We start from the raw sequence: 12,457 nt of genomic DNA, 5'->3' as shown, positions 1-12,457 counted from the left end.
CCATGGAAGAGGTGGAAAGAAAGTCAAGATATAAACTCGAGTTGAACATGAGCCTGTTTGTTCCATCTTTAAGATGCATTTAAATAACTGATGTTGTTTCTAGGCTCTACTAGAACAGGTTTTCATGTTTGAATGTTGATTATTTTCCTCATATTCTCCATTGTTGCAGCTCGTCTCTTCCCAGTCTGTCGGTAACGCTCTGTTTAGCTCCTGTCTCTATGAAGCCCCTCCTTCTGAAAAGCACAATGTGCTCTGATTGGTCGGCTGGACCAGTGTTGTGATTGGTCGAGTGCTCTGAGTGTGTTTGGGAAATGCCCCGCCCCTTTATTCTGCGTATTAATTATTTAAATGAGGAATATTGTGACGTGTTCGTTCCCCGGAAGAAACTCAAGACTACAATGGAGGTGTTTCAGGGAGTTCAGAAACAGTGACACTGATATAGAGATTAACACCCTTTGGAATGGCTTTTTCATGCTCAAAAAGTAACATTACACACTAAAGAAAGCTGAACATGGAAAAAAGCAGAATAGGTCTTCTTTAATAATTGCTTGAATGCAATTGAATTTTAAAGTCTTATATCTACAGAAAACACAATGTATATGCATGCATTTTGCAGCTAAACACTCAACCTAAACGGTCAGTGCTGTTTTCGACAAGAACACCAATTAGCCTTTAAAAAGTGGTCAGACAGAAGCCAAAGCTGCATCATGTCATGTGCTTTGCTCTGAAAACATCTTGAAAACATTAACTGCTCCTCCTAAATCTCCTGATATTACGGCCCAAGACTCCGTTTGGCTCTTTAAGTGCTTTCCAATCACTGAATGTTTCTGTTGGTCGAGCGCTCGCAGTCATTACACGAGCTCTGGGATTAGCTGGCATATCCAGAAGGAATGTCACGTCACCGGCAGCCTCGCCTCGATGACTTACTTTTGCCTGTGTGGCGTTCAGCATGAGAACCCGACTAAAGACGACCCAAAAACACTCTTATTTTCACTGAGGTTGAGGGTTGATGTTTTTTCCTCGGCTGCACAGAGATCAAGAAACTATTAAACATAAAAACAATTTACTTATATTATCGGGGTCGGTAAGATTTTTAATGCTTTTTGCGAATTTTTAAAGAGGTCTGTTATGCTCAGCTAGTATAAAATACTTTTAAAACAGTAATATTGCAAAATATTATTACAATGTAAAACAACTGTTTTCTATTGTAATACACTGTAAAATGTAATTTATTCCTGTGATGCAAAGCTGAATTTTCAGTATCATTACTCCAGTGTCACATGATCCTTCAGAAATCATTCTAATATTCTGATTTGCTGCTCAAAAATTCTAAATCAACATCAATGTTGAAAACCGTTGTGCAGATTCATATTTTTGTGGAAACTAGAAAGTTAATAGAAAGTTCAACAGCACTTATTTGAAAAAGAAATCTTTGGTAACATTATAAATGTCTCTACTGTCACTTTTGATTGATTTAATGCATCCATGCTAAATAAAAGTACTAATTTCTAATAAAAATAAACTCATGATGCCAAACTTCCTGGGTCTTATTTTCTTCAAAAAAAATGAAAAAGCCTATTTTGCCTCTGTATATTATATATATAGTATATATATAGTGCATTACATGCATGACAATTATACATTTACCCCAAAATTTCTCATTCACATGATGAAAAGCACTTATTGTGACAGATTTTTTTTTTTTTTAAGTACCATCATGAATATTTGCAATTTTGCTTTACAATGTAAATAATACATTTTATTAGTAAGAACTTGATAAGGATGTATTAAGAAAAATAGTAGTATTTGAACCTGGCTACAGTAATAAAAAAATAGCATGCATTATAAACGTTTGAATTTGGGGGAAATGTGCATAACTGACATGAAAATAATGTCACAATGGGGGGGAGGGAATAGGCTAGGCCTACACTTAATTTTCTGTCTTCAACACAACATATTTTAGTTTGATTTAGTTAATCACCGTTCACACATGAGGTCATCGTGTTAATCGATGGACCATTTCGCGGGCTTAAACCTCCTGCGGCGTGTTTACATCAAATGAAGAGGAGAATGGCGCAGTGTCTGCCCGTTTACTAAACAAACTGCGTCGATAATCAAGCAGAAGTCAACAGAAATCTCACAGCTGTGTGTCGACGCTAACAGCCACGGTTAACGAGCTCTCCTCGACTGGCGACTGAGGGGGTGTTTTATGAAGTCTCTGGCTCTCCAAACTCTCCGGCCACTTTCCACTCAGACACACGCTTCCTGCATGAGATCAATACACAGCCCAACATCAAAACCACACCATGGTCAACCCGCTGACACCAGCGCAAATGGAGGCTCCCATTCATCTCCGGGACAGTATGAGCACGCACATTGTCTCTCTGACTAAAGGTTAGACAATAAACGCTCGTTATTCAGCTGACCTAAACAGTCAGAAATGTCAGGCTAACGCAGTGTTTTAGAAGGGGTTAATGCAGAATAGAGACCGAATGTGTGTCGGCTAGACTCATTTCTTCATGTGCTCTATAATTAGGGTTATTTATAAACTTGGATTGGACGAGGAGAAACTGCTAGCAAGACCGTCCAAGCTTAGCTTTAACAATTTCCGTCCGCTCCTACCACGTGTGCGTCATCTCGAGTGCGCACCACAAAGTTTGCTTGATGCTTGAAAGCTTTTATCTCTCCTCCTCAACCCCCCTCCAAAAACCGACACACCCATAATGCATTGCTGTCAGGCCACTTTGGGGCAACTTCTAGATTAAAAGCCTGTCTTTACCACAGTGAAACAGATGAGTGACCGGACCACGATGGATGTTTCACTAAATTAGGGAAGCATTCCACTGCCATCTGCAAATCTTGCAGATTTTCGAGAGGAAGGCGGCTTCTTTGTGAACCTCATGGAGAAAATGGATCTAATTCTTGCCATCTGCTCGTCAATACACATTACTGGTCTGTTATGATGAATGCATATGAAGCCACTGGTTTATATATCACCAATGGCTTCATATTCATGCATTACAGAAAAAAATTAAATAATAATAATAATATAAGATAGCGGTGGGTGATATTAAATTGGATGTTCAAATAGTTTGCATGCAAGTAAAGATATAAAACGATAGTTAATATTGAAATAATTCGATTTTCCAAATATGCAGTCAAAATGTTCAATCCTTCCTTATCTCACAACTAGAGAGAATGATAAGAAAGTAGTTTTAATAAACAATAGTAGCTGAACTACTATGTTAGATTCATTTCTGTGAGTAATTGATTCTCAGAAGTGAATCGATTCAAAACTCCAATGCGGCAAATATTTAGCAGAAAGCATTTTTCATAAAGGTTTTAGTAAAAATAGAAGCATTCTATCAAATATACTGTGGTTCGTTTATATGCAAAAAATGCATATAAATGAAATGGTTAAATATTCTTTTTTTTTTAAAAGAAGAAAAAAATGCTGCTTGTTTGTACTTTGAAATTATGATGAGTTGAAGCCAAAAAAAAAATATATATATATATATATATATTTCCAAAGATTTGACGGCTGAAAGCTTGCTTTTTTAGGCTACATCGTAAAAGTTTTAGTAAAAATATATGTACAGATAATACTGTAGTTGCAGTTTGTTAATTAAAAAGTGCCTTTTTTGAAACAACTGTGTTTAAAAAGGTTGATGAAGGCTCCTTTGGTTGATGAAAAAAAAAAAACCTATATATTTAAGCCATTTTAGAGCAAACTACAACTACTGAGTTATATATGAAATATTTAAGGCTGAAAAGTATTGTGATATTTGAACAGATATACTGCCCAGCCCTACTTCCAGGTCTCTCATTCAGTGGTTCCCTTTCAATACGTCAGTGCACATATGGTGCAACAAAAAAAGCTTTGTAGGCCGCCCTCTCCACTTCACAATAACCCTTTAAAATAGAGACTGAAAAAAAAAGAAAGAGTGAGAAAGAGTAAATAGGGCAGGGACACCCAGCCGTCTAACACTCCTGGCAACCTGAATTTCCTATGACTACGTCTACATTCATCAGCAAGAATCAACTTCCTGTTCACGTCTCCTAGTCACTGAAGAGTTTCTCAATATGAACCCACCCCCTCTATTATGCTGTTCACTGTCATGTTACATAAAGTACAAATCATTAAAGTCAACAAAACAAAGGTGCGGTTATTGGCTAATGTAGATCCTCTCAAAATGGCCAAATATTAGCCAGTATTTTGGGATTAATATAAAGCAAACATTTTTATTTGGAGTGACATGCACATACTAGTGTTGTCAAAAGTACGGACTTCGGTACCAAGTCAGTTATGAAATTTAAAAATGTGACTATACCAGTATTTCCCTCTAGATGCGTGTCTGATTGGCGATTGTGTTCAGGCATGCAACATATATGTCTGTGATTGGCTACAATGATCAACGCTTCAAAAACGTGTTAACGAGCACTGACACAGATACACACAGGGGCGTTTGAAAGCAGGCGTCATTGAAGCATTGATCATTGTACCCAATCACAGACATATGTTGAGCGCGTGAACGCAATGGCCAATCACAGACATATATGTTGAGCGCGTGAACGCAATGGCCAATCACAGACATATGTTGAGCAGGTGAATGCAATGGCCAATTAGAGACATATATGTTGAGCGTGTGAACACGATGGCCAATCACAGACATATATGTTGAGCGCGTGAACGCAACGGCCAATCACAGACATATGTTGAGCGTGTGAACGCAACGGCCAATCAGAGACATATATGTTGAGTGCATGAACGCAATGGCCAATCAGAGACATATATGTTGAGCGTGTGAATGCAATGGCCAATCAGAGACATATGTTGAGCGTGTGAACGCAATGGCCAATCAGAGACATATAAGTTGAGCGTGTGAACGCAATGGCCAATCAGAGACATATATGTTAAGCATGTGAACGCAATGGCCAATCAGAGACATATATATGTTGAGCATGTGAACGCAATGGCCAACCAGAGGTTCATACGTGAACCATACGTTCAACGGCACTAAAAAAGCTAGAGGGAAATGCTGGTATCACATTTTTTTTATTTCAGTACCAACTTGGTACCGAAGTCGGTACTTTTGACAACACCAGCACAATATGAATTGTTCACAATAAGTCCAGGAACGTGGATTGAAAAAGTACATTCTGATTTCATGATGTCTTTAAAGGTTGACTCATACATTGAACATCTACAGATCTTTGTTTGCTTTGAGGCAAGAGGTGTTTTCTCATGCTATATTCACAAACAAAAATAACACTAACACATGACACGCAAAAATTTCTCTCGCTTCCTGTCAAGTTTCTGTTCTTGGTGATGATGGGTTATTTCCATGGCTGTTCAACACAGACAGTAGGAGGATATAACTCAGTCATAGTTGAAAAAAAGGCCAATCCTAAAGTCCAGACAGGGATGACCACCATCCCATTGGTTTTTCCAAAGACAATAATGATTTACAGGGCTGTGCATTGTATTATTACTTTATGATGCTAATATGTAAACACTTGAAGCTTTGTGACTGTAAACTTAAATGTGACCATAAATAGTATTAGCAACAAAACCCATAAGAAAAACACAATGAAGCACAATGCAACAAGTATGAGGTTCAACCTGAGATCCCAACAGGGTTTATATCCATTGAATTAATTCACGAAGCACAGTTTGAATACATTATTGAGAAATATTAAACTAGAGTACAGATTTATGTACAATGAACCACCACAACAAAGCGGGAAATCAAAGATTAAAGGTTACATTGTATCAATCTAACAAAGGCGCAATCCGGGAAGTTCGTTTTATATCGAGCCCTTTCGCTGCGAACGTACTTTCGTCGTTTATTAATGTGCCTTTGAGTTACTTTCTACCTTAACCGCTATTTTTTCGAGCAAATATTTAAGTTACTTTGATCAGAAATGTTGCTTGAGGTTTTGAAACAAAAGCCTTTTCACTTCCATCCACCCGGAAAGTTTTTGTTCGCCGCCGCGGAGCCGAAAACGACTCGAATAAATGAAATAATAAAAACAGCCGGTAAACTTACCTTGATGTGTGCGTGTTGTGCTGAATAAAGCTTCTCATCTTTGATAAGTTAATAAATGTGGCTGCTCGTTTGTCTCCGTGTGTTTGTGTGTACGTGTATGCGGCGGCTCCTCCTCTTCATCCAGTAGGTCGCCTCTTCATCAATTTCATCCAGACAGGTTTATTTCCACCCCAGAGATCTCTTTAAAAACATAACACAGAGATATGAGTCCGGAGAGGACACACGGACATGGTGAATGCGACCTGAGAGCTTTGTGCTGTCGATCTGTACAAACACACAGCCAGGAAAACTTCTCGTGTGAACAGATGCTGAAAAGCGACGCCTGGAGGATGAAAGGGAACTGCAGCCAGACACCAGGGTTGTTCCTTAATTTATTTTACCCTGTTACTGAATGTTACTAGTTTATTTTAATTGTAAATATTACTTAGGCTTCTTTGTTAATATTTCTACATATGCACCGTTACTTTTACGTTACTTTTTGCTTTACTTATCTTACATTTTTAAATTGAACTCTGCAAGCGTTTGGCATTGAAAAGGTATTTGTCATTCCAATAAAGAAACGTAAAAAGAAACTCCAATAGGCGTTTCTGGGTCACCATGATGTTTGAAAGGCTATAGATTTTATTTCTAAGCTATCTGTCTGGTAAAGGTGAGCAGAGAGCAAAGCCTTGTGGTTAAATGTGAGAAGTACAGCGTGTCTGAAAATGTTTGAAAAAAACTGAAATGTGATTACACTAAACTACGGCTAGATGTCAGTAGAAATTCAGACACTGAACAATGCCAAGTCTGTCCGTCCAGACGTTATAGCTTTTTTGATTTTTGAAGGTATAAGAAGAATGGCCAACATTTCAAGAGCTTTCTATCTCGCTTTTTATTAGTGTGTTTTTCATTTGAAATTGGATGTGTAAACTCTTATATTATTTGAGTTTGTTTCTTTGTCCAGATTCCAGCTCTGCTCACTTTAGACATTCATCAACCAATATCATGAGGTGCATGCTGGGATGCTTTTAAACCGTATTGAAGGAGAACTGAGGAACATGTGTGACGAGCACTTCATGGTGCTTTTCCTTTAACATCCACTACAACATATGCATTTAAAACCATTTTGTTAAGAATTTCCTACGTGTTATCATGAACAACACAATTAGTGCATCCAAACATTGGTTTCCATTGAAATTGCATGGATTCATGCATACAAAGATAAACCATCCATATAAAGGCCTGTTCACACCAAGAACGGTAACGATAACTATATTAGCGTTCACACTAGCGGACGATATCGTTCTGTTTATTCTAAGCGCAATGCAGTTTTGTCTGCCGCTGTAAATGCCTGAGCTCTTAAAGGGATAGTTCACCTAAATATGAAAATGTATTTAATATTTACTCACACTCGTGTCGTTGCAAACCCGTAAGACTTTTGTTCATCTTCGGAACACAAATGAAGTTGTTTTAATGAGATCTAAGAGACAGCTATTAACATCCATTGACCACTTCGCAACTACCACTTTGAGGCTTCAAAAAGTTCGTAAAACTAATCCATATGAATTGAGTGGTTTAATCCAAATTTTCTGAAGAGACATAATCACTTTATATGATGAACAGATTGAATTTAGGCTTTTATTCACATATAAATATTCATCAACTCACTAATGTTGCACGTTAATAGGCCTATAGGCCTATACCAGAAACCCACTGGTTTACATTGACGTTAAAATGACACTTTTTATGTAGCTAATGCAATAAAACACTGTTGTTCACTTTCAGATGTTGTTGGGAGGTGTCTGCTTGAATCTTTCCTGAAGCTGTAAACAACTCCTTTATCACGCAGGTTCTGTTTGTGCTGACGTGGTCATGTTTAATAGTGACACTCTTTTTACTTTTGTGTGGCTTTCTCTGATAACACCTTTTTTTATTTTCAGAGTGCGAGTGTTGAGGGCGTTGGCAACTGTGAAGGGTGTTGCTTCTTACCTCAGGATGTGGTAGTTTCAGAAGTCCCCCCTCCTTTATCTTACCCCAACATTTTCTGGATTAGTATAATACAAACAGAAATTAAGAAAATAAATTGCGTGATGAGTTACAATTTAACTCAAATTAATTAATTTAAAATTGTTTTGGAGGACGGCAAAGAAATTATGCATAGACAAAAAAAGGACTAAATCAGTTCATTTTCACTCTGGATCAGGCATAAGTAAATGCAGAAAACTGTAGTTTCTACTTTATAAACAGTTTACAGGTGATTTAAATAAATGTATAAAACATTGTGAAGAATGTAATGGATCATTGCACATCCCAAATATTTATGATTGGCAAGCATTGCCTTGTCAGTATTGGAAAATGTAGGAAAAAAAACAGCTAAATTTGTTGTTTGAAAATGCAATGCATATTAAGCAGACATGTACTATAGATGATTGAGCTTTGTAAGTGTGTGTGTGTGTGTGTGTGTGTGTGTGAGTGTGTGTGTGTGTGTTTCCACCCAGCTGGATGAGGTGAACTGAAAACAGTAAGGGAGGAGGCCACTTTTACTAGGTCATCAGCGCTTCCTGTTTGCTGACTGGCTTCTGAGAATTGTCAGCTAAAGCAACTTGAAAACTGTTGTAAGGATATTGGTGTAGCATCAGTGTATTTAAAGGGTCTTGCTAAATGTTTTCATCACTGCAACACGTGCTGACTAGAAACTGGCACAATGGCTTCCTGTAGTACTACTAAATCATTGTTGTCCATTTGTTGCAGTTAAAATATTTTATTGCAAATATAATATTGTAAATTCCTTAATAAATGGAAACCATTATGTTTATATATTTATTAAAAAACATTTTTTTATTGAATATTGAATTAAATATTGCTTGTTTTTTTATAATTATTTTTCAAGAATGCATTTTTATTAGATTTATTTCTTTATTATATTTCACTATGTGTTTTTGCAGGCTGTGCAAATAGTATTCACACAGATGACAAATCTTCCCCAACATGTACAATATTCTTTACCAAATCGATATTGCATGAAATGCAACCTGATTTTTCTCATGGTAAACCATGATTTGCCCATATTCTGGGAAGATGTCACAATTGTGCATTTTAGAAACAATGTAGAAACTGATAATTTTTTTAGCTTTCTCCTTTGGGTGTGTCAAATATCTGCAAGAAAGCTTCCTTCCTTGTTACTGCAGGGTATATAATCGTTCAGAGACCCAGCGCTCGAGCTTTCTGCATCAGAGCATGGCTCAATACCAATTACACCAGCATCACTAATAAGAGGTGAGTTAAGATGCACTAGAAAAAAATGTATTTAAGATTTTTTTTTTTGACTTAAAAAAAAAAAACATATGCATATATATATATATTAATTTATGAACGTCTTTTATTAACTATTTAGTAGTAATTTGAACAGAAATGTTTTGCATTTATATTATTGAGATTAAAACCTGTTATTATATTGGCTTTTAACATTATACACCATATAATTATTTCATTTAAATTAAGCATTACAAATATGTATTTGTTTATTGATTGATTGATTTATTGCACGTGTTGGCTCTTTAAACATGCCACGCTGAAATACCCTCTTAACCACAAGTGCAGTAGTGAAACTAGAGATATTTAAATGTACTGTACACATGGCGAGATGAAATTAGGTCAAGCTCAAGATGCGTTTACTTCTTAAATAACATTTTTAGAACTAAAAAACATTAAAAAAAAAATATATATATATTTTTCTTAATTATTTTCATCATTATTCTGTATTGTGTGGGCGGTGGTGTAATCTGGCGGTTACAAATCTGGTAACCGAAACAGACACCGCAAATAGCAGTTTCTGAGATGACACCCTTGTGCACTTGAGCAAGGCGCTTAGTGCCATGCAAGCGGGAATGTCCCTTTAATGTGAAGGCCACTCGAAAGCCAGATTGCTTTTTATAATCACATGGCATCATGTTACCAGGGTAGCTTGGTAAAATGAGCATTTCACAGCCATCACCTTTAGATGGATGATGATTTGACCAAGTAGGATGTGTTCCTGGATTGACAAAATCATAGCGTACACTCTTAAAAATAAAGATTATTTTTTGGCATCTATTGTTCCATAAAGAACCTTTAACATCTATGGAAACTTTCCATTGCATTAAGTGGAAAAATGTTCTTTAGATCATGAAAGGTCTTCACTGTAAGATGTTTTTTTTTTAGTTTTTTTTTTTAAGAACTTACACTGAAAGGTTCTTTGGTGAACCAAAAATGGTTCTTCTATGGCAAAAACTCTATTTTTGAACCTTTATTAATGTTGAACCTTTCCATTGCACAAGACGTTCTTAGAAATGTAGAAAAGGTTCTTCACACTAAGAAGAAAATGATTATTTCAAAAACTGCGCTGATAGGATCTTTGGGGAACCCAGCGTTTTTCTTCTATAAAAAAAAAAAAAAAACCCGCGATTTCAAACCATGTTTTTGAGACTGTCTTTGGTTCACTGCAGTTCATGTTGACTTATGAATTTACAGATGGTTTGTTTTAAAGCATATTAAAAACACCACATAGACATATAAACAACCTTAAAAGCTTGATTTTCACATTTAAACGATGTTTAAAAATGATAAATTTATGATATTCAGTTCATGAATCAATTAACTTTGTCTAACAAATTGTTTTCCATCAGGTTAATACGAGAGGGAAAGGATAATCAGGACGTATCCCTAAGGAGCCGGAGTCTGATTGCCTGGAGTCCGATTGCATCGACGACCGAATCGACCCCAGCGAGATTCAACTCCACGCTCCTGCCGTTCACACCATGGATGTCCTGCGATCTTTCAGCTCCGCCTCTTCCTGTCCAGACGTGTACAACTGGACCAGCAACAGCCTCATCCTGGGGCACTACAACTTCACCGGGCGCCTCCAGCACCGCAAGCCCTCGAAGAGCAGCGTCAGCGCCGTCACCGCCCTGTTCCTGATCTTCAGCGTCTTCATCATCCTGGAGAACCTCATGGTGCTGTTAGCGGTGCTGTTCGGCGTACGCCTGCGTCATCGCTGGATATTCATCTGCATCGCCAACATCGCGCTGAGCGACCTTTTGACGGGATCCGCCTACGTGGTCAACATCTGCATGTCCGGCGAACGCACTTTCAAGCTAAGCCCAGTTCTGTGGTTGTTCCGTGAAGGACTTCTATTTGTGGCGTTAGCGGCGTCCATATTCAGCCTGCTCTTGATCGCCGTGGAGCGCTACGCCACTATGATGAAGCCCGTCCACCAGAAAACCGCCACGAAAACTTATCGAATCTACATAATGGTGATGCTTTGCTGGATAACAGCCTTAGTAATCGGCTTCCTTCCACTGATGGGCTGGAACTGCGTTTGCGACCTGAGAAGTTGCTCCACACTTCTCCCGCTCTACTCCAAGAGCTACATCTTGTTCGCCCTGGTCATCTTCTTCATAATCCTGCTCACAATCGGCGCACTGTATTTTGCAATCTACTGCCACGTCCGCAGTAGCACCGAGACAATATCGGCACGCAGCAGTAAGCGTTCACTGCGCCTCCTGAAGGCTGTGATCTCAATCGTGGGAGTCTTCATGGTGTGTTGGGGACCTTTGTTCATCCTCCTGTTGGTGGACTTCTTCTGCTACTCTCGCAATTGCAGCACGCTCTTCAATCCCGAATGGGTCATCGCCCTAGCCGTGCTCAACTCCGCCATGAATCCGCTCATTTACTCGTTTGGCAGCCTGGAGTTACGCAAAGCCATCGCGAAGCTCCTGTGCTGCTTCTGTCTGAAAGTTGGACTGTGTAACCCCAAGACCTTCATGACCCAGGAGACCTCCAGCACTTCAGGGAGTCGACACAGCAGTTTGCGCAACAGCTTCAGCAAGGTGCGAAACCTGAGCACCAGCCCTCCGCCCGAACTGAAGAACGGCAAGAAAACACGCCTCAGCTCCACCACTTCTTGTTTATCTGCATCAAGCGGTTAGTCCACAGTGGGCAGGTGTGTTTCACCTTCGCCACAGGAACTGCACCTCCTCAAACTCAGAAAAGGCGTGATTGTGACTTTCACTTTCTGCGGGTTAAACGTCAGCTGGTGTGCTGGTCAAAACAAGCAGAAAGGACTTTAAAAGTAAGCAGCTGTGCAACAAAAATATAAAAAAAAAAAAAAAAAAAGCAACTTGAGTTATACATTTAAGCTGAATGCAAAACAAAGCAATCAGACCTGTAAGGTTCTCAAAAACAAACTGCCTTTCATTGTTGTTTTCTGCAAGGATGTAAAAGTAATATAAATATTGTAATTTAAGTATTAAAAAGTATATTTTCATATTCTACTTAAAGTGAAATGTGTATATTTTTGTACGTGCACATGCAAAGTTTTCAGGGTAACATTTTAAGTGTATGTACTGTCAAAACTGTGTAAAGGAAATAAAAATGCATTGATTGCTATT

The 12,457-nt window shown here is 38.2% G+C and overlaps 2 protein-coding genes across 3 annotated transcripts in view; one reads left to right on the top strand and one right to left on the bottom strand.

Moving 5' to 3' along the window:
* The window catches only part of LOC311295003 (myosin IXB), a 50,364-nt gene extending 44,019 nt beyond the window's left edge, over window positions 1–6,345 (bottom strand). For both annotated transcript variants that reach the window (XM_084416170.1, XM_084416169.1), the window contains exon 1: window positions 6,051–6,345. The gene's annotated coding sequence lies outside the window, so the exon portion shown is untranslated. The remainder of the gene's footprint in view (window positions 1–6,050) is intronic.
* Window positions 6,346–9,176: 2,831 nt separating this feature from the next.
* On the top strand, window positions 9,177–12,455 carry s1pr4 (sphingosine-1-phosphate receptor 4). Its single transcript, XM_084416209.1, has 2 exons — window positions 9,177–9,305; window positions 10,694–12,455. Exon 2 carries the CDS (start codon window positions 10,826–10,828, stop codon window positions 11,993–11,995), a length of 1,170 nt encoding a protein of 389 aa, XP_084272335.1. The 5' UTR covers window positions 9,177–9,305; window positions 10,694–10,825; the 3' UTR covers window positions 11,996–12,455.
* Window positions 12,456–12,457: the final 2 nt, after the last annotated feature.

The sequence above is a fragment of the Rutilus rutilus genome (genome assembly GCF_951802725.1).
Source record: "Rutilus rutilus genome assembly, chromosome: 8".
Taxonomy (NCBI): domain Eukaryota; kingdom Metazoa; phylum Chordata; class Actinopteri; order Cypriniformes; family Leuciscidae; genus Rutilus; species Rutilus rutilus.
The sequence above is the reverse complement of the archived record's forward strand: the minus strand, read 5'-3'. Positions and strand labels throughout refer to the sequence as shown.

Excerpts from the sequence above, each read along its gene's own strand:
- s1pr4 (XM_084416209.1), top strand. The coding sequence starts at position 10,826 with ATGGATGTCCTGCGATCTTTCAGCTCCGCCTCTTCCTGTCCAGACGTG.